Source organism: Eulemur rufifrons, chromosome 8 (genome assembly GCF_041146395.1).
Source record: "Eulemur rufifrons isolate Redbay chromosome 8, OSU_ERuf_1, whole genome shotgun sequence".
Lineage (NCBI taxonomy): Eukaryota > Metazoa > Chordata > Mammalia > Primates > Lemuridae > Eulemur > Eulemur rufifrons.
This window is the reverse complement of record NC_090990.1, coordinates 66,465,783-66,489,088: the sequence shown is the minus strand read 5'-3', so window position 1 is coordinate 66,489,088 and position 23,306 is coordinate 66,465,783. Positions and strand designations below refer to the sequence as shown.

Below are 23,306 nucleotides of genomic sequence, written 5' to 3'. Positions count from 1 at the left end.
CTGGGATGTCATTTGCCTTTTTCACTCTGTCTCTCATGAGTGTACAGTGTAGTTTTGCAGAGGCTACTGAAATAGTGCAACAGATTGAATGCAGAAGCAGATATGAAAGTCTGAATTCCTTCTATGAAGCTAGACATTAAAGATATGTGCAAAATTTTACAGTAATACCATTCTTTCTACTAATTTCTTGTTAATATAAAATGTTATTTGTGATACGTAATTTTTATTTATGATTATATTTTTAAAAATAATATTTTAAAATTTCTCAGTATTAATTTCTAGCCTAATAAATATCAATAGATATAACCCATATAAACATAAGCTCTTCAGGGCCCTCAATAATTTTATGAGCAGAAAGAGATCCTGAGACCAAAAGATTGAGAACCACTGGTTTTTTCAGACAGATCTGATTCATCCCTGAGGCTGCTGGGGATGGGACTAAACTTTCCAGAGCTCTCCTCAGCTTGACCCAAACCTAAAAATATGATAGTGGTAAGGTCACAACAGGATGGGCCAGATGTTGCTATTGAATTAATTGATCTTAACTCTTCCAGCTAATCAAAGACTGAGCTCTCCCTTTTTGACTCTTGGGAGGTGAAATGGTCAAAATGAAGCCTTAAGTGGTATTTCAAAGAAACATTGTCATATTATTTATTTTCGAGATAGGAAGAGGTGTGATATTTTGGCGGGTGGACAATTGAAATTTCAAAACTCCTCTTGGGAGCAGGGACAACCCCCGATTCCCCCGATAGTAGTCTGAGTTAGGGAGCAAGCTAAGCATCGGCAGTAACCAGTTTCTCCCTAGCCACTAACCCGGCGCCAAAAGCTAAAAGCGTCCTTACGATGATGGGCCCTAACTGGGCTGTTTGGCTGTTAGTCACCCATGCTCAGCAGCATTCAATCAGGTCTCTGATCACTTAGGTCCAAGTCAAAGAGGAGGATTTCCTTGGGCCTGGAAGTTGTCACCAAGGCGTGCCCATTTTCCAGGATTGGGGATACGTGCGCGTAAATCAACAGAAGTGCATTCCTCCCTCTTTTCTTGTTAACATTTCTTGTTCTCCTCTCATACTGTTTTGGTTTCAAAGTGCTCCCAGGAATCTCCTAAAAATGCCAGATCTGTTTTTCTCCTTTAGAAAATCCCTCGGGGAGAAACCTTCAAAGTACACCTTTGTGTTTATAACCCAACTCATATGCCTGTGATCTCTCCATCTGATCTCTTTCCTTTCTCTGGCCTCTTTCTTTCCCTGGAGAATTTTAGGCTGACAGGGAACGGGGGAGGAGCCGGCCTGACCCTGGCCACAGTGCAGCAGGCATACATTTTCTTTGCACATATTTTGCTGAGTGGGTGTGGGACATTTTTGCATAAACTTCTAGTTCACGAGTGCCATTTCTAACCATTTTTCCTTTGCCTGCTGTCTTCTGCCAAGTCCATTTCTTTGCCCTAATTCTACATGTAACTTTCTCTGGCATGGGTCCTTTGCATCCCCGATTTCTGACGCTAGAACCTCCCTTCCGTTGGGCCTGACCTAATTCTGGGTGCTGGCTGTTTGGCTTATTCCTCTACTTTGGCAAACGCACGTAGCTCCTCTGGGAGCTTCAGTTTTGCTCCCAGAATAGGTGTTGGGGTTCAGGGGGGCTCAGAGAACGTACTTTAAAACAGCAACGCCCCCACCCCGCCCCCGCAGAGTCCTGGGCCCCGAACACTGCAGGCGTCAGGAGGGGGCGGGCAGCAGGCACGGCCGGGTGAATCACAGGGCGTAACAGGTGCTGCAGCCGCAGCTGCGCCCGCAGCGCACTCGGACTCCAGGGATAAGGTTTTCCTTTTCTCCGGGTTTTTTTGGAGGTGAGGAGGAGACTCCGCAGGCCCCCACCCGACCAATGCAGGCCGCGGTTGTTCATCGCCTAGCAACTAGCGGAGCCAATGGGAGGCGGCTGGGCCTGCGGCGCCTGCGCGCGGGGGCGGGGTGGGAACCTGCCGAGGCCGGGAGGCGGCCGGGAGGGGCGGGGCGGAGCCGGGCCGGGGGCGGGGAAGGCGGGAGCCCGCGGCGGAGGAGGGGCCGCCGGCGCGAGGCGCTGCGTCCCGCCGCGCCTGTGCGGGCCCTCGGGGCTGCGGGAGCCGGACTAGGACGCCCAGCGGTGACTCCCCGCCGCTCCCGGGGGCCGTGACGGTGAGCAGTTTCGCTCCGCGGCGGGGATTGTGACGCGCCCGGCCGGGAAGGGGCGAGCGGGGCCGGCGGGCGGGGGGTGGGCGCCGGCGGGGGGCGGGCGCTGAGGTGAGCGCCGGCACCTGGCTCGGCGCCCCGCTTCTCGGCGGGAGGCTCTGCACGCCGTTGGGGCCGTTGGCGCTGCGGGCGTGCGTTGACCCGGGCCGCGCCTGCAGCAGGAGGTGGGAGGTAGGTGCCAGCTCGCGGAGGGCTCCCGCTGGTGTTCGTGGCGCTGCGCCCACGGGAGGGCTCCGGCCCAGGGAGCCCCAGACCCTCTCCGGGATAGAGCGAGGGTGACGCCTGGCGTGGGATGACGAGGGACGCGGAGACATGGGGGAGGCGGGCATGGCCAGTGTGGGTCTGCAGTGCCTCTTTAGCAAAGGCTGTTGGGGCATGCGGTGTTGGGCGATTTGTTAGTGCCAGTGGCAAGAGGCAGTCGTTAGAATGAGTTACTGAGCGGCCCTTGACCGCTGCAGGGGAAGAGGACCCCGATGGTGGTCTAGTTAAAAGTCTAGGAGAAGAATTTACATCATCCAAGAGGCAGGCATGTGTGAAAATACTTTGGATTAGAATTGTGTAGTCAACTACAGTAAGCCAGATTGTGAGCTCCCTGCACCCCTTTTGAGCCTGTGCTAAACGCCCAATTAGGCAGATCACTTGGGCCTAAAGAAATCTGCTAAATAATTTGCTTTCAGCACGTACAATACGGGAATCTTTAGATTATGGGCCATTTCAGGTCCATAGTTGCGAATGCCAAACTGTCATCACCAGGAACGCTGATAAAGTTCTTGTTGAATCTGAGAGAATTGAGATTTCCTTTTTCTGGACCCTGTAATAAGTTAAGGATTAGAAGAGGCACTTCTGAGAGGATGGTTCAGAGTGTAAGGGTGGGGGCTTCTTGAACTTTGAAATTGCTGGACTCCCCTAGCGATTCAAATTAGAGTCCGGGTCTAGAGTTGGCTGTGAATGATGGATGCCATGGAACCCTTCATGGCTCGGGAGGGATTGGCTGACTGACTGTGGGGTAGAAGAAAATTCTGGCAGCCTTATAATTTGATCTGGAACTGGAAAAGTCTGTATGACTTGACACATTTAGGAGACTGAATAAAATTTGCAAAGAATTAGAGATCTGGAAAGAAAAGACATGCCTTTAAAGTTTAGGTCAAGCTATCTTGAAATTTAGAAGTTAGAGGTAGAGTTATGAACTTGGATCCAGTTGGCACAACTTACTCTAGTAAATCTTTTATCCGACCCTATCCTATAGGTGTAGGAAATTTAGGCTATTTATGCAAACTAAACAAGAAAGAAAAGCTAATAGCTAATTTGACATTCTGTTCTGCCTGCTGTCAATGAAAGTTTCTCAAACAAAATGGTTCCTTGAGAAGAGTAGTAGGCACTGATAGTTAAAATGAAGGCTCTTTTAGTGCCTGGCTGGGCCTTTTCAGCCAAGTCATTTTATACCCTTTCTTCCCTTCTCTTTCCCCATCTGTACAGTGAAGATAAAAAGCCTTTAGATTAAGTAACATGGGTGAAGAAGCTTGAAGATAATTGCAAAGACTTAGTTATTCTAGGATGAAATGTGAAGATCTCCTCATAACACATTGTGCCTTGTGACAAGACTTGTTAAAGCACATTATGTTCTAAGCAGGCTGAGGCAGATATATGAGAAAACTGAAATGTTACTATTCACATTGTTTGCCAAAGGCTTTAAGTTCATCACAACATGAAGTTCTATACTTGGGATCTATCTCCTAAAACCTGACATAGTCTACTCTTTTGCCAAAGCTAGCTATGGTACAGGTTTTATAAAAGTAGACATTTGAGTGCCTTGTGTGTAGTATGCACCTAGAGATAAGATGAAAAGACACTGCCCCAGAATTGTGTTTTTAATTCATTTCACATGTTTAAATTGGAACAATTTCAAAGCTTTTAAAGTTTTTTCATATCTTTCACAGTAACTATGAACATGCCTGATTGATTTCATGATTTTCTCATGACACAAAGAGGTTTTGATAGTATGTGGGTTTGTTTTGTGTCTTTGGCAATGATATGATCAGCTGGTAATGAAGGTACAAGTTATCTTGAATTCTTGAGTTCATGGGATGAGCTAGAGAAGTGCACCATTCATTATTGGTAATGGGAAACAACCTAGAATTGTGCCTTTTGATGGTGGGTCAATGTTATTTTATATAGTACCAACAGATTTACTGAATTATGCTTTAATAATTTATTCTTTTAATAAACGTTTATTAAACACTTAGTAAGCTGCTGCTTGCTAGACCTGAGGATAAAAGGATGAGTATTGGCTTGAGAAATTTGTATTTAGGAAATTTACAGTGTAGTAAGGGAGAGAGCCAAAAAAAAAAAAAAGGAAAATAAGGGAAGGCTTTAGAAAAGAGGATTTCAGCTGTGTCTTGACAGAGGAGCAGTTCACCAGGCAGCTGGTGCATTCTGCAGAACATTCAGTTGAGAGGAATTAGGAATTACAGGTGGTTTCATAGAGTTGGACCTGGGTGGGTTACATTAGTGATAAAATTGGAGGGTGGTGCTATGAACGTTGACCAGCAGATGGTAGGAACTTTTAAAAGGTTTTATTTAGGGGAAATATATAGGATATCCACCGAAATCAGTAATTTGAGTGATCCAAAAGTGCCCTGAACGTAAACAACCCAAGTAATATCTGAAAGACAGCAGCCCTACACAGCAGTTAGACTTGAAAAATATTTGAATGAAGCCCCCAGAAACTTTAGAAAAGCTGAAATAATTATTCATACAACAAACCCTGGTTGAATATCTTCTACTTTAAAGACTAGAGGACTAGAGATGCAAAGATAAATAAGGTACAGCCCCATTTTCAAGCAATCCGCAATTCAGTAGGAGAAATAACACAATTATAATGCAGTGTAGAATCTGAGTGTCATAATAGGTATAAAAATGTCAGGTTCTAACAATGTAGGATTCTGAGATGAGAGAAGACAAATTGTCTTTCAAATTAAGAAAAATAAATTCTTAAATAGAAATTAAACTGCAACCAGTTAAACAATCAGAACAATCTTAACTATCCACAGTTCTCAACTGTTAACTTCTGTCACACACGTTTCCTTCCTTCCCTCATATTTCCTTGAGTCAGATTTTCAGTTTGACCTACCACACTACTAACTATGTGACCTTGTACCTTAGTTCTCTCACTTGTGAGGGATGGTAATAATACCTGCTTCACAGTGTGATGTTTAGATAAATATTAATGTTTTAGTATCCAGGACAATTCTGGACAAATAGCTTGTACTTGAGTACTTAATATTTCTATTTGGTATAAAAATGCTGTAATTGAGTAAGAACAGACTTAAAGACCAGACTTTTTTTTGAGTCAGTGGTGGATCTATCCCTGAGCATCCAATAAAGCTTCTTCTATATCCAGAGAAGCAAACACATTCTGTTAAATTAGGCTTCTTGAACAAATAATCTTTGTTATTTCCTTTTCTTATTTGTTGATCACCTTTCTGGAATCTGATTTCCATTTTTACCCCTCAGCTTTGTCCTAAAGTCACTAATTGCCAATTTCAACACATTTTTGTATTCAAAACCTATCCATTCTGTGGCATTTGCTGCTGTTTGTCACCCTCTCTTACTCAAAACTCTCTTTTCCCTTGGCTTTCCTGAAGCCCATTTCCCCGTTCTGTTTTTATCCCCTCTGTCTCAGTCTCTTCCACTCACTAATGTTGATCTTCGGGGTTCTTTCTGCTGCCCTTTTTTCTTTATGGATTCAACTACCACATAGATGCTGATGACTCCTAAATCTACTCTGGTGCCTTTTTGTCTCCAGGCCCTGTTTGAATGTCTCATGAGGGCACCTCTAAACCCAGTAAGTTCTACACTGAACTCATCACCTCCACACGTTTACTCAAACCCAGTTTTGTTAACCTTACTTCTCTGTTCTGTTTGTCTAAATGACACTATTATCTGTCTAGTACTAAAGGCAGGTTATTACATGAGAGAATAAATGCCTCTTTTATATACTTGTCACCCTGTTCTGTCGGTCCATCTTCTGAAGTATATATCTCTTCTTCACCATCCTCCTTGTCACGCTGAATTGGCTAGCCAACCCCAGTCCAGTAATTGACCAGTTTGCAATAATATCTCTTTAAATATTTTTTCATATTATAAAAGTAGTGGATGCTTTTGGTAAAAAAGAAATTAGGGATGAAAAGCAAAAAGGTGTTTTAAAAATTACTTATCATATAGTTCTTGGCATACAGTGAGTGCTGAAAAAATATTTTTATGCCAGGGTGCTACAAATGGAATTTATTTTGGAAACATCAAGTTTGAAGGAGTTTGGTAGAAAAAGAATTGTAGAACTTGTTCTAAAAGATTGCTCTAAATTGTTCTAAAAGAATTGTAGAACTATATATGATTTTGAAATCATATACAGAGTCTAATGAGTGACCAGTAGATACTTATAATTCAAGATGGGTACTAGCCATTGCATATACTTTTTGTCTGTCTTGAGTTTGTCTTTTGCTAGTTAATTGTAATCTGGTTATGCTTTCCTGTCTAAAAAATGGCACTTTCAATATTATTCTTTCTATTCTATATCCAAATTTTAGGAATATTCCTCTACATATGATCTAAAGTATAAAAGCAAGACAGTATCTTAGAAATCATCTGTAACTACAGGCCGTCTTCAGCCATGCTACTTTTTTTTTTTTTTTTTTTTTTTTGAGGTGGAGTCTCATTCTGTTGCCTTGGCTAGAGTGCCATGGCATCAGCCTAGCTCACAGCAACCTCAAACTCCTGGGCTCAAGTGATCCTCCTGCCTCAGCCTCCCGTGTAGCTGAGACTACAGGCATGTGCCACCATGCCTGGCTAATTTTTTTTTCTATATGTGTTTTTAGTTGTCCAGCTAATTTCTTTCTATTTTTAGTAGAGATGGGGTCCTATTCTTGCTCAGGCTGGTCTCGAACTCCTGACCTTGAGGGACCCTCCCGCCTCGGCCTTCCAGAGTGCTAGGATTACAGGCGTGAGCCACCACGCCCGGCCAGCCATGCTATTTTATAATCAGATAAGCTTAGAGAGTTTATATCATTTGTTCAGGATAGTTATTGAGGAAGCCAGGGTCTGTGAAGTGTTGGAATCATAAATAGCTAGTTTTTAGTCTTACCTTCCAAGTTAAATAGCTGCGTTTTTACTCCTACCTTCCAGGTTTGTAACTGTGAGTAAGTTACCTAATCTCTCACCTGAGTTTCTTCCACCAGTGAAATAGTGTTGTGTCTTCTCCTTCCTAGGGCCATTGTAAGGATTAAATGACATAGCTGATGCGCCACATGTGGCATGCAGCAGGGCCTCAGAGTTCATCGTCTTCTTTCCTACAGTTTCACACAATGAGCTAGTATATGAATTCTTAACTCCGAGTCCATGGATCCTTTGCAAATGGATGACTTCATAGATCCTCTGAAATTATAGCCCAAACTGCCTGTGTTGGTACTTCTAAGGGGAGAGGGTAATTGGCTTTGGTTTTGTGACCCAAAACATTTTAACCCCTGAGATGAAAGTAAGGCTGAGGACCCAGGGCTCCTGGTGCCTCAACAGCCAAACTGGGTAGAATTTAGAATTGTTTGAAATATTAGAAGAATGGTATATATTTTTAAAATTTTTTTTAAAGGAACTTAAAATGCAAAGAATTAAATTAGTTTATATTTCTTGGCTCATAAAACTTTTAATTGGTTAACCATTTATTTAGTTTTAGTAATGTAACATGCACCATCAAACATAAAGCTAGGACCTTGTCGACCTCTTTGGAACCATATGGGCTCCTTCATCCCTTTTTCCTACTTTCCTCCCTGAGGCAACTGTTTACTGAATCCTATATTCATCATTCCCTCGGTATCTTTTAAAATATAGTTTTATTGCATCTATAAGTTTTCAACATGCACAATTAAAACTATTTGTGTTACATGCCCTATCTTCTGAAACTTTTTTCTCTTTATAATACTGAAATTCATCTATATTATGTGTCACTGAAGTTTTCTGATTGTTGCATAATATGTCATTTTGTGAATATGCCACACTTTATCCATTATCCCGTTGGTGAGCATTTATTTGAGTTGTTTCCAGGGTTATGCTCTGGTGCTACTCTGCTACTGTGAAGAATGCTGCAGTTTATATACACTCCTCCTGACATACATATGCAAAAATTTCTCTTGGGTTTTACCTAGGCGTGGACTTGCTGGGTTGTAGAGTAGATGAACAGGGTATTTCAATGTTCAAGTGATACACTGTTTTTCAAAAGTTCCCCCAGCCCTCTGAGGTTTAATAAGCTTGCTTAGCCAGGCGTTCCCTTGGACTTTTATTAATGTTTTCAACCTTCATTTAGTACTTTAGAACACTTTTACATTATCCCTGGAATCCATTTTGTAGGACTCTTAGGTAAGAATTCCTTTTTGGTATTCTGTAATCTAAACTGCATAAATAGAATACTAATTTATACTGAGCCACATTCTATAGAATACAGTAGTGATTCTCAAACTTTGTGTCAGAATCACATGGAGGTTCTGTCAAAACACTGATGTTTCCATCCTCAGAGTTTCTGAATCTGTAGGTCTAGAGTAGAATTTAAGAATTTGCATTTTTAACAAGTTCCCAGGTGATGTTGATGCTGCCAGTCCAGGGACCACATGTTGAGAACTATACCCAATGATTGAATTTGGGCTAAATCATTGAAAAAACTATTAGCAGATTCATGAATTATGTTTGGTTTGTTATTTACAGTGTCTTCAGTAAATATTGTTACCACTTCATTATTTGAGGAAGGAAATATCAATAAATAGGAATTTTGAAGTTGATTTGGCCTTCTTAGCTGACTTTTAACCTTAAAAGGTAAGATAGACTTTTAAATAGTGCTTCTTTTTTTTTCTTTTTTTAATTTAATAACTCTCATAAGAATATGATTGCTGCTATTCCTACGTGTGCACTGGAAATCACGGAGTAGTGGCTTGGCTCCTGAAATAATTAATGAAGTGCTAACAATGTTTACTGAAGGCACTGGAAATAACACAGTTCACAACAGTTGGGGGAAAGTCCGGCTTCTGTGTTTCTGTTCCCTGTCTCCCCGATGGGCCAGATTCCCCCAGATGTCCCTGTAGACATTCCCTGATGTAGCAGGGCATCACTGTGAAGATGGCATTACCCTTGTTCAAGAGTATGCATGCGTATGTGGAGTGAAGTGTGGAGTTTGTCATTTGTCTGAGCTGAGATTTCCACTCAAGGGCACGGGTGCGATTCTCTAGGATTAAACTAAATTATCTCATTTAACTGCTTAAATGCCCTGCCTCTAAAAATTTTTACAGACTAATACATGCTCCTAAAACATTCAGGTTATATAAAGGTGTCCTATGGAAGAAGTAAAAGTCTTGGTCTTCCACCCCTCCCTACACCCAATCATCCCATCCCCAGGAATGTCATTTGTAACGATGTATAACTTTTCTAGACCTTTCTCCTAAATGTATAGAGATAATTTGATTTAACAGAAAATGGTGGTCATACTATTCTTATTAACCTGTAGCTTCTTTTTTCATGCTATATGTGCATGGAATCTTTCATAATCCCAGAGAAGCCCTTCTTCTGGCAGTACTATATGTATTGATTTTTATCTGTTTGTGATGGATAGTAAGATTATCTCTAGTTTCTTGTCTTTACAAATAATGCTACAGTCAACAATGTTGTATGTTATGCTTGCTTTCTTGTATTCCTAGAAGTATAATTGATTAGTGGAAAGATTTACATTTCAAATTTTTGTACACTGCTCTAATTGCCCTGTAAAACTGTTAACTTCTGACCTCTGGTAAAGTTCTTGTTCCCCTTACATAATTGATCATCTGAATAACTCTAGGACATTTGTGTAATTTTCTAACCAGGTTTTGCCTAGCAGGGCTGCTTGCCTTTTGTGTTAAGATACTGTGGATTAATTGATTAATCGAGAAATATTTAAATATTTTTTTATCACTCATGCCATTCTACCATTAGTTTTTGGTGGGAAAAGAGGGCACTGTTCATCTCCATTGTCTCTGCCTGTCATCACTGTGGTTGCTTTTTGTTTTCTTTTAGTATATTATGGGAGTACAAATGTTTAGGTTATGTATATTGCCCTTGCCCCATCCGAGTCAGAGCTTCAAGCGTGTCCATCCCCCAGACGGTGCGCACTGCACTCGTGTGTGTATATACCCATCCCCTCCCCGCTCCCATCTGCCCAACACCCGATTAATGTTATTACTATATGTGCACTTAAGTGTTGATCAGTTAAAACCAATTTGATGGTGAGTACATGGGGTGCTTGTTTTTCCATTCTTTGGATACTGTGATTGCTTTTTAAAACATGATTTTTTTCCCCTCTATATGAAAACACATTCACTTATAGAAAATTTGGAAGACACAAAAAAGTAAAAATTACTCATAATACCCCTTTTGTGTGCAAAAGTACAAAAGAAGGGAAGGGAAGTCCTGCCCTTGCATTTCCCCTTTCTACTTCTAGGTTGGTCTTTCCTTCCAGTTTTCTCTATTCTTACACAAACTTATCTTTATAGAGCAGGATTTATATCTATACATATATCCTCACATTTAGTTTTTTTAAAAGACCAAATAATATCATGTTAGATACTGTTTTGCAACTTTATTATTTAACAAAATATGGAAACCTTTTCAAGAGTAAAATAGTTAATAATTACCATTTGTCAAGCACTTACCGTGTGCCCAAGACCTTATTTTAGCCCTTTACATGCATAAGCTCATTTAATAAAATTATTAAATAAATGTAATAACTAAGCTTGCTGTTTAACTACATAATAGGTTTTTGAGGTAAAGACTTTTTACTCTCCTTTTACAGATGAGGAAAATGAGGCCCAGAGATTTATGTTCAAGATCACTTAGTGTGTACGTGGGGGAACCGGGGTTTGAAACCAGATGGTCTGACTTTAGATCCTGTGCTTTTACCTATTATACCATACTGTTTCTCGTACTGCAGCAATACTAGGTTCAAGGGTATATAATGAATTTAAAGTACAGCATATAGCTCCCTAAGCTGAGAGAGTAGCTTTCTAATGGCAAGTTTTGACTAAGAGCTTCATTAAGATTATATCCCTCAAAGCAAAGCATTACATATGAAATATTTTACCATAATTTGTATGGTCACACTATTTTATACAATCTTTGCCCAATAGGGAGACATGATTTAGAGTCCCAGCTTTTCCTGTCTTTAAAGGAGGATTAGGAGGAGGTACTGCTTCCTGAGCCCCTCACCCACTGAAGCAGCAATGCATTAGTCCTGTCTGGGTCAGGGTGGTGGTGGGGCGTTGGAATCCTGGCTCTGCCACTGGCTAGCTCTCTGACCTTGGGCAAATTACCTAACCTCTCTACCTCAATTTCCTTATCTGTAAAAGAAAAAAAAAAAACCTAATATGATAACACATAGGGTTGTTATAAGGACTGACTTTGTGATATATGTAAAGCATTTAGAACAGTGCCTAGCATATGTGTTTAAATACCCACAACAACCCCAAGGAGTAGATCTCATTTTACAGGTGAGGAAACCAACTCTAAGAGATGGTCTTGCAATAGGTGACTTAGGCTATGACCCCATAGCCTCTGTGTTATTTGCACCATCTCCCCAGCTATAAATCCTTCTACTGGCTACACATTCCACAAGAAGGCACATTGTTACTACCAAGCTTTGAGTTTCAGCCATTCATATATAAAAATTTAATTTATGAGGAACAGTTTATTTCTGTGGAAAACATATTATTAAATTACACCACTCAGATGAAATAATTTAAATTTTAAATTTGTGAAAAGTAGATCTTCTAAGAGGTTGAATTTAGTGTATTTCTGTACTGATATGCACACCTGAATGATTTTGTTTAAGGTAGCAAAGGTATTTGTAATGGAATTAAAAGCCGTAGTTTCCCTTGGAAAAAAATTATAGTAGAAGGTGGTATTACTGTTTTAATAAGTCATAATATATTTAGTTTTTGAGAGTAATATTATAACATCTGTTTAAAGTAGAATGGTTTTATGACTGAATTTATAAAATAGGACTAATGTTTAAAGACTTTTATTTAATAACAATTTTCTCAACTCAACAATTTGGTAACTCTAACTTTGTGAGATTTTAGCAAAGAATTTAGTTAGCTATTTGTGAAAAATTCTGTGCCACATTTAGAAGCCCAGATGGTATAAAGTTACTATGTTGCTGTATAATGGAAAGCTATTATTTTCTAACACTTGACTGAAATTTGTTTTGGAATTCTGATTAGTAGACAGTTGCACCTTCACAAGTTGGGAATTTCAAGTGGACTTGAAAAGAACAATTAAAATAGTGTACTGCGTGAAGGAAATCTTGCAAACAAAATACTGTGTTTCTGCTAAGCACTCTTTCAGTCTGTGGATGTACAGAGACTTGGCGGTGAAGAGGACAAGAGAAATAGCAATCAAGACTAATAGTTTTCTCTGAAGTATTGACTCATCTTTTGCACCTTTTTTCCATTGCTGTTTTCCGTTATCCACTTTCACCTGCTAAAATGAACATGCTAATTTGTTTTCAATTATTGACTTCAATATTCATTGATTATTCCATCTGTTAAGATTAGTGGGAGGGGATACAGAAATGTAAAAGGCGCGGTACTTAAAGAGTGTTGCTGGAGGAGATGAAACAGACCAGTTAAGTGTCTGGAGGGCTTAGAGAATAGAATTTTTGTGGGTTGGAGTAGTTGGAGAAGGCTCCGTGGAGAGGATGGTGGGGGCAGAGCTCTGCTAGTGGCATAGGTGCAGGAAGAAAGCACAGGTGCAGGCACAGAGGCTGAAGTGAGCGTGCCATATGTGGGACTCAGTTCATTTTATAAACATTTACTGAGCACCTGCTATATTTCAGGAACTGTTGGCTACAGTGATGAATATATTCCCTGCCCCTCTAGAAATGCATAAACTAGTGGAGGAGGCATCTAACCATAATAATATGGAATGATTGATTGTAATACTGGATAATATCATTGTAAGAAACCTGATCAATTGCGTTTCTAGTGTGTATGGTATCGTTTTTAGTTACGTTTCAGTAAATTATGAAGTCATTAAGTTTTAGAAAGGACTCAATTTTTTATATATATATGTTTTAAACTTGTATTATCTATTGTTGCTTAACAAAGTACTCCAAAATCTAGCAGCTTAAAACAACTAGCATTTATTATCTTATAATATCTGTGAGTCAGGAATCTGGGCACAGCTTATCTGGGTGCCTCTGGCTCAAGGTCTGTCACTAGGCTGCCATCGGGGTGTGGGCCAGGGCTGCAGTCGTCTCAAGGTTTGACTAAGGTAAGATCTACTTCCAAACTCACTTATATTGCTCTTGGCAGGCCTCAGGTCCTGTTGGCCACAGATGGACATCCTTGCCACATTGGCCTCTCTTGGGTCTACTTACCACATGATAGTTTGCCTTCCCCCAGGAAGAGGTAGCTGAGAGACAGCAAGTGAAGGATGTCCCTAAATGGAAGCCACTGCTGTTAGAAGCTAGTCACTAAACCTAGCCCATACTCAAGGAACAGAATGACCCAAGGGTGTGTGTACCAGGAGACAGGAATAACTAGGAGCCATCTTAGAGGTTGCCTAACCCAAGGGTCTGCAAGTTACTGGTGTGTGCTGAATACGTCTGAGTCTTTGGGGTAGAAGCCAAGGAACTTTTCTGATGGAAAAAAACAGGTATAATTAACCAGAACCAAAAATGTTTTTGGTAAAGGTCTATACACTTAGTTTCAATGTTGAATTAATATTTACTCTAGGGTAGAAAATTATTTATAAATGAGAACAAAGCTATTGTTTGTGCCAAGCAGAGATAAATTTTACAGTTTTGCTTCCATTTAATTAGTACGTAAGTTCCAGTAAGAATTGTATGCTGTAAATTGAATCATTTAAACTGGATTACGGAAACTCAATCTTTTAAAGAAACTTGATAGAAATCTTTTTGATTATATTCTACTTTCAATTGCAATCTCTCTCTCTGTCTATAGATAGATAGATAGATAGATATATGGAGAGAGATTGATCTATTTACATGTACGGTGTTGAAAGGTTGAGTGGTGATAGAATGAAAAGAACACAGAGTTTTGAAAACTGAGATTTGTGTTCTGGCTTCACAGCCAATTAGAAATGTGACCTTGGGTAATCCTGTTGACCTTTCAGATCTCTAGTTTCCTGTCTGTAATACAGAAAAACCTTGACGTGAGAAATGATAGATTTATGAAATTTAATATCTTCATTTTCTTTCAGAAAGGATATAATTCTATTAAGGTCAAATGTCTCAGTACTTAACAGTATTCTGTCTGGATTCTAACCTTGAAAATGCTACTAGATAATCTTGAACTCTATATTATCATTTTACCCAGAAAAGACTAGAGTACCCTTGCTTATTTTATACTTGACGTATATGGCATTGGTACTTTGGAAGCCGTAGCAACATACAGGGAAGACAAAGCAGTTCAAAAGTACTTACTACTTCCAAAGTGGTAAGATAACATTTTTACTGAAATTATTGCAATTTTACTGCAATTAGTGAGATTTTCTATTACAACATGAAGACTTCTTGACTGGAATCTATATTGAGAAATACTTAGAGCAAGGAAGTTTATTAGATGGCTATGTACATGTTCACCTAGTAGTAGTGAACAAAACTATCTGTGATGTTGAGAATGGGAGAAGGAATTCTTATTTGCAAATTACTTTATAGATTTTTTCCCCTTGTTTTGATGTATTTCAAGGCTGTTTCCCAACAATCCTAGATGAATGAAATGGCTTTTACAAGATATTTAAATTCTTTAATCTTCAAGTTTTGCTCATAAAATTCACTTGTGAATTTGATCTATCTTGAAATATGGCAGCTACCCTAACCAATGGTATATATAGAGAATTTTAGGTTACAGATTACTTGAACCAAAGCATGATTCATTGTTAACTTTTTTCCTCCTAATGAAACTATAGTAACAATTTGAGTATAACTAAGTTTATTCTTATATGACTTATCATGGATAGTCATGTCCACTATATATAATGGTTTGCTATGACTTGATTAATATGAACCTATGTTCTGGAACCAGGTTTGTAATAGAGTCCTTCTTGGCTGCATTTGAACCTTTCAAGTTGAAATGAGCTTGTGATAGTATTTTAATAGATTTACGCAAAGCAGAGATGCTTCTGTTAACGTTTTTCTTCTGCTTTTAATTTAACATTGATTTATTAACATCTTCATTAAAAAAAAAAAAACCACTTTGCAACCTTCCACAATGGAATTTTAGCTATGATTCAGCTAGAATATAATACTTTGCTTAAGTTAGTCTCTTGGTTTTAGGAAATGTATTGATGAGAGAGTCTTAAGTCTCCTTTCTTAGAAAAACTGGTTGGGTAACTCTTTTATCACAAGTTTCATAGTGTGTAATTTGGTGCATCATTAAACAGAAGAGGATTCATGGAAACTTTTAGATTGTGTGAGATCATATACTGTTGGTAAGTTCTTTGTTTCATAGGACTTCAAAATGGAGTTTTGGTTTTCATTGTGAACATTCAACTAGTCCTTAATATTTTACAGATTTTGTTTGTTTTTGTCATTACTAGGACAGGAAACAATTCACTGTCTAAGCCAGTGGACTTTGAAGTGCTAAATTCACAGAGAAAGAATAACTGACTTAAATTACAGTTTTAAAGAATGGGTATGTAATGGGCACATTTTGGTGTTTGATCTTTCTGTATGAGGAGAAAGGACACTTGGTGCACTATTGTGTCTTATTTACAAATATTTTAACAAAAGAACTAAAAGGACTTGGAAAATGCCTATTACTGTGTTCTTCTGATCTTGTTCCTCCCCACAACCTATTGATTACAAAACATTAGCCCACTGCCTAATGTGTTTTTATAAGGATGTCTGTCTCTAAGGATCTGTGTTCAACTTTTATTAAGAGCAATGGTGCGTTTTGTTACAGGTTTTAGAATCCTGTCATTTATACCAAACAGCTCTGTGTCTAGATGATGATGATGACGACTAACATTAATTATGTGTGTCCCCTATGTGAAGCTAAGTACTTTATGCATTATCTCACTTAATGCTCAGGGGATATTTAGAAGTATTGTTATTATGGTAATTTATCAGTGAGGCAACTAGGGCTCAGAGAGGTTAAGAATTTACCCAAAGCAGAGCTGCTTTAGGTGGGTTTATTGTCCTTGGATCCTGTTTTACTAACAGCAACGATCTCTGAAAGCCAAAAGGAAGGTCAGTTTCTTACTTGGTGCAGACTCAACCTTTATCCTCCTTGTCCTGTTGCTGAAGGCACCCATTTAAGGACAACGGGAAGCGCAAAATACTTAGGGTGTCCTCCCTTACCAAAACACATGGATAGAAAAATGGCAAAAAATCAGTGCCAGACTGGATAACCGTGTGTGTGTGTGTGTGTGTGTGTGTGTGTGTATGAGAGAGAGAGAGAGAGACAGCATAACACATAACATCATCTATATTAGTATATATTACATGCTGCTCTATGACCTAGAAATCATCCTTGATTTCTCTTGTGCCCCCATTTCAATCCATCTTGGAGTCCTGAAGGCTCTGTCTCCAGAACACATCCCTAATTCACCCACCTGTTTCTGCTTCCACTTTTAGAACTGTAGTGTAACACTGGTCGTCTTGCCTGGACCATTGCGGTGGCCTCCAGATTTCCGTCCAGCCTTTATTATCATCCACCTGCAATCTACTCAGAAAGTAGCCAAAGTGGTCTTTCTTAAAGCATGAAGGAAATCATCTTACTCTCCTGCCTATAGGCAGGAAACCTTTCAATAACTTTTCATTGCAGAGGATATCCAACATCTTGCCCTCAAGCCTTGCTTACTGTACTTCAGATACAGCGGCCTTCTTTTATGTTTTTCATACTTTACAAGTTCTTGTCCATCTTAGGTCTTCGTACCTGCTGTTTCCTCTACCGTAGTGGCTCAGGTCATTGATTATCTTGTGTCTGTCTGTCATTTAGGTCTCCATTCAAATCTCAGTGTAGCTGTCCCTAACTAATCAAGAGACCCACAACCATAAGGCTTTCTCATATTATCATGTTATTTTCTTTACAGCTCTTTTCTCTCTTGAGTGTCATGTTAATTTAATTTATTGCTTGCTTGTTTGTTATCTATTTCTACCCCCATCAGAATGTGAACTTCTTGAGAGCACGGCCTCCCCTGTGCCTGGAAGAATGTGTTTGGCACATCATAGGAGCTCAATTAATATTTTTGAAATGAATAAATGAAATTTTCATATAACTTTAGCATTATATTGTGAATATTTTCCCACAATCTTAAATATTCAGAACAAGGGGTGTGAACTGTTGATCCACAGTCCAGATCTGGCCCAAAGATACATTTTATTTGGCTTAGTACATAATGTTGTCTGAGCTATAACTTACAGTCAAGTGCACATATCTTAAGCATACAACTTGAATTGAGTTAATGTGAATACCAATGTAACTGTCTCCCAGATCAACATGTAGGACATTTCTGGTACCCAAGAAGGTGCTCTCATATCTCTCTCCAGCCATTCTCCCTCCCACAGGATAACTTGCTTAATTTTTTAAAGTTAGCTTCTAACATTTAAAACTTGGGAGATTTCACATAAAATCCAGAATTCCAACATCTTTTACAAAATTCAAAGATCTGTCAACATAGGACCTGCTTTCTCTTTGGCCATAGTTTGTGGTACCTGTGTGAACAGTTGGCATGTGTTCCCCAGTGTGCCTGTAGTCTTCACCCCTCTTCCTTCTGTCCATGACCTTGAAATTAATTGCCAGTTGTCATAATTTCATTTGAATTGTTTTTCTTATGATGGAGAAATACTTCTCTTCCAATATCTCTATAAAAAAGTAAAAATATGAATGGTAGACAGAAAAGGTGTCTTATACATGGTCCACTTCATTCATTTGTATTTCTGGCCTTTTAGGTGTGTGTTAGGCACCCTAATTCTACATAATTGTGTTTAAAGTATGCGCAGTGTTCTGTTGTATGTATCATTTATCCACCCAGTCTTCTACTGTAGAACATATAAGTTATTTCTGGTTTTTTTATATCATAAAGAATAATTTATAGATTAATCTTTATACATATGATTTTATTAGGATAACATTTTAGAAGTGGAATTTCTGGATCAAAACACATTTATATTTTTAAGATTTTTGATGCATATTGCCAAATTGCCTGGTTGTAGTATAAATTGATATAATCTGGAGATCATTGTGTAATCTGGAGTATTCATTTCCCTACATCTGTGCCAACACTGGGAATTATAATTTAAAAGAAAACATTTGCTAATATAGTTGATAAAAACTAACAAAAAAGTGGGTATGCTGGCCAAGAAGAAGTTTTTCATCTTCTTATCTACATAAGAATTATACTTTATTTGAAAGATATAATATAGAAATATTACTTAGTATAGTGCTATACCTTAGATTGTGCATCTAGTAATGAAGTAATGCAGATGCTTCAGTAGAACTTGGGAAACCTTTAACCTTGATCCTTACGTACTTTATTTTATATGTAATTATTAAACTCTGCCATGTCCTGTATCTGTGCATGGGATTTGCATATTGCAAAATCCTTCTGTTTTGAAACACATACAACTGATTCTTACACATTGGTTTTATATTGGCTTTCATATTTTAAATTAGTGCTTTTATTCTATAATTTGCTTTTTAAGGAGATGCCTACATAGAAGAGTGACAGCAGCTGGACTGAATGTTTCGCTGCTGAACTGGTTCCTCAGGTATCCTGGCTCTAGAGATTGCTATGGGAGATTGGATGACTGTTACAGATCCAGGTCTGTCTTCAGGTAACTAAGTCTAAATAATTGTAAACTAAAGCAGTAATTATAAAGGTGAACTTTTCAAAGGAAATATAAAATAAGTACTGCAAATATTGAAGATGTGACTAGAGGCATAAATGGTTATAAAATACATAATTTTCATCTTTAGTAAGATTTTCAGGGAGAGATGAGAATGTGCCATAATCAGTGGGGTCAAATGCTTTGGATGGATAGTAGGTTACTTGATTGGTTTTATTTTTGAGGGAAATTTTTATGCATTTGAAATATATTCAGTGGCTACTTCAATATGTTTCTCTAATTTATTCCTTTAATTATATAAATTTTCAGTGGCACTGACAAGTGGATTTTGTGTGTTATTTTTTAATAAACCTAAAGTACTGTAAGTTAAGGTATATTGTCACTTATGCGTGCTGAAAACACTTTAGTTGTATCTTTTTGGCAAAAAGTGTATAGTTTTCATATAAAAATGGCTTTGTCCTGATTTGAAAGTATTTAAAAATATATATATATAATTCAAAATCTTCTGTAATGGAGATTATTTTACATGCATTTTTATAAATTATATAAATGCCTTTTATTGATTGTTTCAGAAAGCAAAACTCTCTCTCAATATACCTCAGAAACAAAGATGTCTCCATCAAGTTTATACTCACAGCAAGTGCTATGTTCTTCAATACCTTTATCTAAAAATGTGCACAGTTTTTTCAGTGCCTTCTGCACAGAAGAGAATATTGAACAAAGTATTTCATATCTTGATCAGGTAATGTGTTTTTGTAAAAAGCAATAGCATGAATCATGTTATATAGTAGAATGTGTCAAAGTTACAAGAAAAGCATTTGTCAAATACAAGAGTTTTGTTATGTGGTGTCCTGAGACTTATACTGGATTTGCAGGGAACCTTGCCGACCATCTGGTGTAGATACACAAGGTTGCCTTTTTCATTTGGAGGACCTTGGCCTCTCCATTGTCCCAGGGGCTCCTCCACAAGGAGTCCAACCCTCATTTTATTGACATAGAAACTTACGTCCCTTGCACCAGGTCACAGGAGATGGCAGAGCCAAGACTAAAAGAGCCCACTTCTCTTAATTCTTTGTCCTTTGGGATATTTACTATTAACTGTCTCAGAATAGTTTTCTCTTTTTCTCACCAAAAGTCTCTGTCTTGTGTTTGTTTCTCTGTTAAGTTGTCCAGTAACCAACTTTTTAAAAAAAAATTAACTTATTTATTTATATTTAATTTTTAATTGATAAGTTATATAATTTATCATGTATGTGATATTTTTGACATATGTATACATTGTATTACCTCACATACTTATTTTTTATGGGGAGAACACAAAGTCTACTCTTAGCAAATTTTTTTTTATTTCAGCATATTATGGGGGTACAAAAGTTTAGGTTATGTGTATTGCCCTTGCCTCTCCCCTTCTCCCCCCACCAGTCAGAGCTTCAAGTGTGTCCATCCCCTAGATGGTGCACATCGCACTCATTATGTATGTGTACACCCATCCCCTCCCACCCCCTACATCTGCCCGACAGGGATTAATGTTAGCAATTTTAAGAACACAATACATTGTTATTAGCTGTAGTCAGCATGTTGTACAATAGATCTATTGAACTTATTCCTCCTATCTGAAATTTTGTATCCTTTGACCAACATCTTTCCAACAGTAACCAACATTTAAAACACATTTTCTCCTACCAGGAATTGACTACTTTTGGTTTTCCTTCATTATATGAGGAATCCAAAGGTAAAGAGACAAAGAGAGAATTAAATATAGTAGCTGTTTTAAATTGTATGAACGAGCTACTTGTACTTCAGCGGAAGAACCTTCTAGCTCAGGAAAATGTGGAAACACAGAATCTGAAATTGGGAAGTGATATGGACCATCTACAGAACTGCTACACAAAACTTAAGGTACAAATTGCTTATCTGTATTTCAGTGCCATTATTATATAATTGAATACTGTAAATATTCATTGAGTTTATCAAACAAATTTTAGGGTTTTTTTTTTTAAAGCTTTACGGCTTTTTTAAAAACTGGTCAGTTAAAATGAACTTTTAGTGTGATTTGAGCAAATCACTAATGCTGCTTCCTAATATCTACAGTATATTGAAGGCATCGGTGTTATGAACTGTTCAGTGACTTGCTGAATCTGTAGAAGGTTAGATTAGGAAATATTTATGCTCTGAGGGAAATAAAATAAGGATTTCCTCACCCCATCCAATCTTGGTTAATAAAGTAGATACTTCGTTTAAAAGTCTTATTGTGAGAAGCTGCACCAGTTAATTCCAAGAACAATTTCTTGAGGCATCCAGGCCAGAGGAGCTAAAACTCAATAATGAAAGCAGGCCAGATAATGTCTAATTCTTACAAGTCCCTGCGACTCTAGAAAAGACCAGAGAAAAAATGGTTTGGTAAACTTGCTTTTCTCTGATAAAAGGAAGTATTTTTCACAAGGCCATTGACCTGATGCCTTAAAATATAGAATATTGCTGGTTTCTAGTTTGTTTGCTTTATTTTTCTTTCTTATTAGTTTTCCTTTTTTAAAAAAAAATATTTGAGCAGAGGGAACAAAGTGTTCAAAGTCATGGTATGGCAGGGACTTATGATAGTTATGTATTATTAAGGATGTAATATAAATCCAATATACAAAGAGCCAACAAACATGAAAAAAATGTTCAACATCACTAATGATCAGAGAAATGCAAGTTAAAAATCACAATGAGATACTATCTTACTCTGATTAGTATGGCCATTATTAAAAAATCAAAAAACAATAGATGTTGATGCAGATGCAGTGAAAATAGAAAGCTTATGCACTATTGGTGGGAATGTAAATTAGTACAGCTCTATAGAAATTAGTATGGAGATTTCCCAACTAAAAGTAGATCTACCATTTAATCTTATAATCACACTACTACTGGGTATCTACTCAAAGGAAATGAAATCATTATATCAAAGATACCTGTACTCATATGTTTATTGCAGAATAGTTCAGAATCACAAAGATATGGAATCAACCTAAGTGCCCATCAACTAATGCGTGCATAAAGAAAATATGGTATATGTACACCATGGAGTACTACTCAGCCATAAGAAAGAATGAAATAGTGTGTAGTGTCTTGTACAGCAACTTGGATGAAAGGAACTCTGGAGGCCATTATCCTAAGTGAAGTAACTCAGGAACAGAAAAATAAATGCAGCATGTTCTCACAAGTGGGAGCTAAGCTATGGCTACATAAGTACACACAAGTACAATAATCGACACTGGAGGCTTAAAAGGTGGGGAGCATAAGAAGGGGTGAAGGATGAAAAATTACCTATTGGGTATAATGTACACCATACACTGTGATAGGTACAATTAAAGCCTAGATTTCACCACTATACAATATGTACTTGTAACGGAATTCAACTTGTACCTCTTAAGTCTTTTGAAATAAAAAATATATATGTAGGCTGGGTGTGGTGGCTCATGCCTGTAATCCTAGCACTCTGAGAGGCCGAGGCGGGTGGATCGTTTGAGCTCAGGAGTTCGAGACCAGCCTGAGCAAGAGCGAGACCCCGTCTCTACTAAAAATAGAAAGAACTTATATGGACAACTAAAAATATATACAGAAAAAACTAGCCAGGCATGGTGGCGCATGCCTGTAGTCCCAGCTACTCAGGAGGCTGAGGCAAAAGGATTGCTTGAGCCCAGGAGTTTGAGGTTGCTGTGAGCTAGACTGACGCCATGGCGCTCTAGCCTGGCCAACAGAGTGAGACTTTGTCTCAAAAAAAAGAAAAAAATATATATATGTAATTCAAGTCAAAGTTTTTCCTGAATGTACTATTCTATATTGGGTTTCCTTATTTGTGAAGGTCAAAACCTGTGCATTTGCATAGTCTCAGAAAATCAGCTTCCTTTTAGTTTTTCACCTACTGGTTCATACCCCTCTACTTTCTCTTATTTTTCTTTGTGTATATCCTCTCCCCACCCTTCGCCTTCCAAGAGCAGATAACACACAAGAAAACCCACTCAGAATCTTGAATCTCTGAGCATTAGAAGAGAATAGGCTCCCCCTCTGTAAAATATTTCCAATAGTAGGAAGTGTTCTGTAAAAACGTGGCACAGGATTGGCCTACGTACAAACACTAGAAACATTTGGGGGTTGATTTAGAGACCATCTTAGCTCTTTGATAGCATCTGTCACTACCAGCCTGTCACTGCCTAATGCTATCTTAC

General features: G+C 38.3%; 1 protein-coding gene across 1 annotated transcript in view; it reads left to right on the top strand.

Moving 5' to 3' along the window:
* Positions 1–2,284: 2,284 nt before the first annotated feature.
* SSX2IP (SSX family member 2 interacting protein) overlaps positions 2,285–23,306 on the top strand; it is a 40,510-nt gene continuing 19,488 nt past the window's right edge. Inside the window, exons 1-4 of the mRNA XM_069478142.1 lie at positions 2,285–2,393; positions 18,955–19,086; positions 19,671–19,840; positions 20,785–20,997. Coding sequence (XP_069334243.1) covers positions 19,044–19,086; positions 19,671–19,840; positions 20,785–20,997 — 426 coding nt within the window. The 5' untranslated portion in view covers positions 2,285–2,393; positions 18,955–19,043. The remainder of the gene's footprint in view (positions 2,394–18,954; positions 19,087–19,670; positions 19,841–20,784; positions 20,998–23,306) is intronic.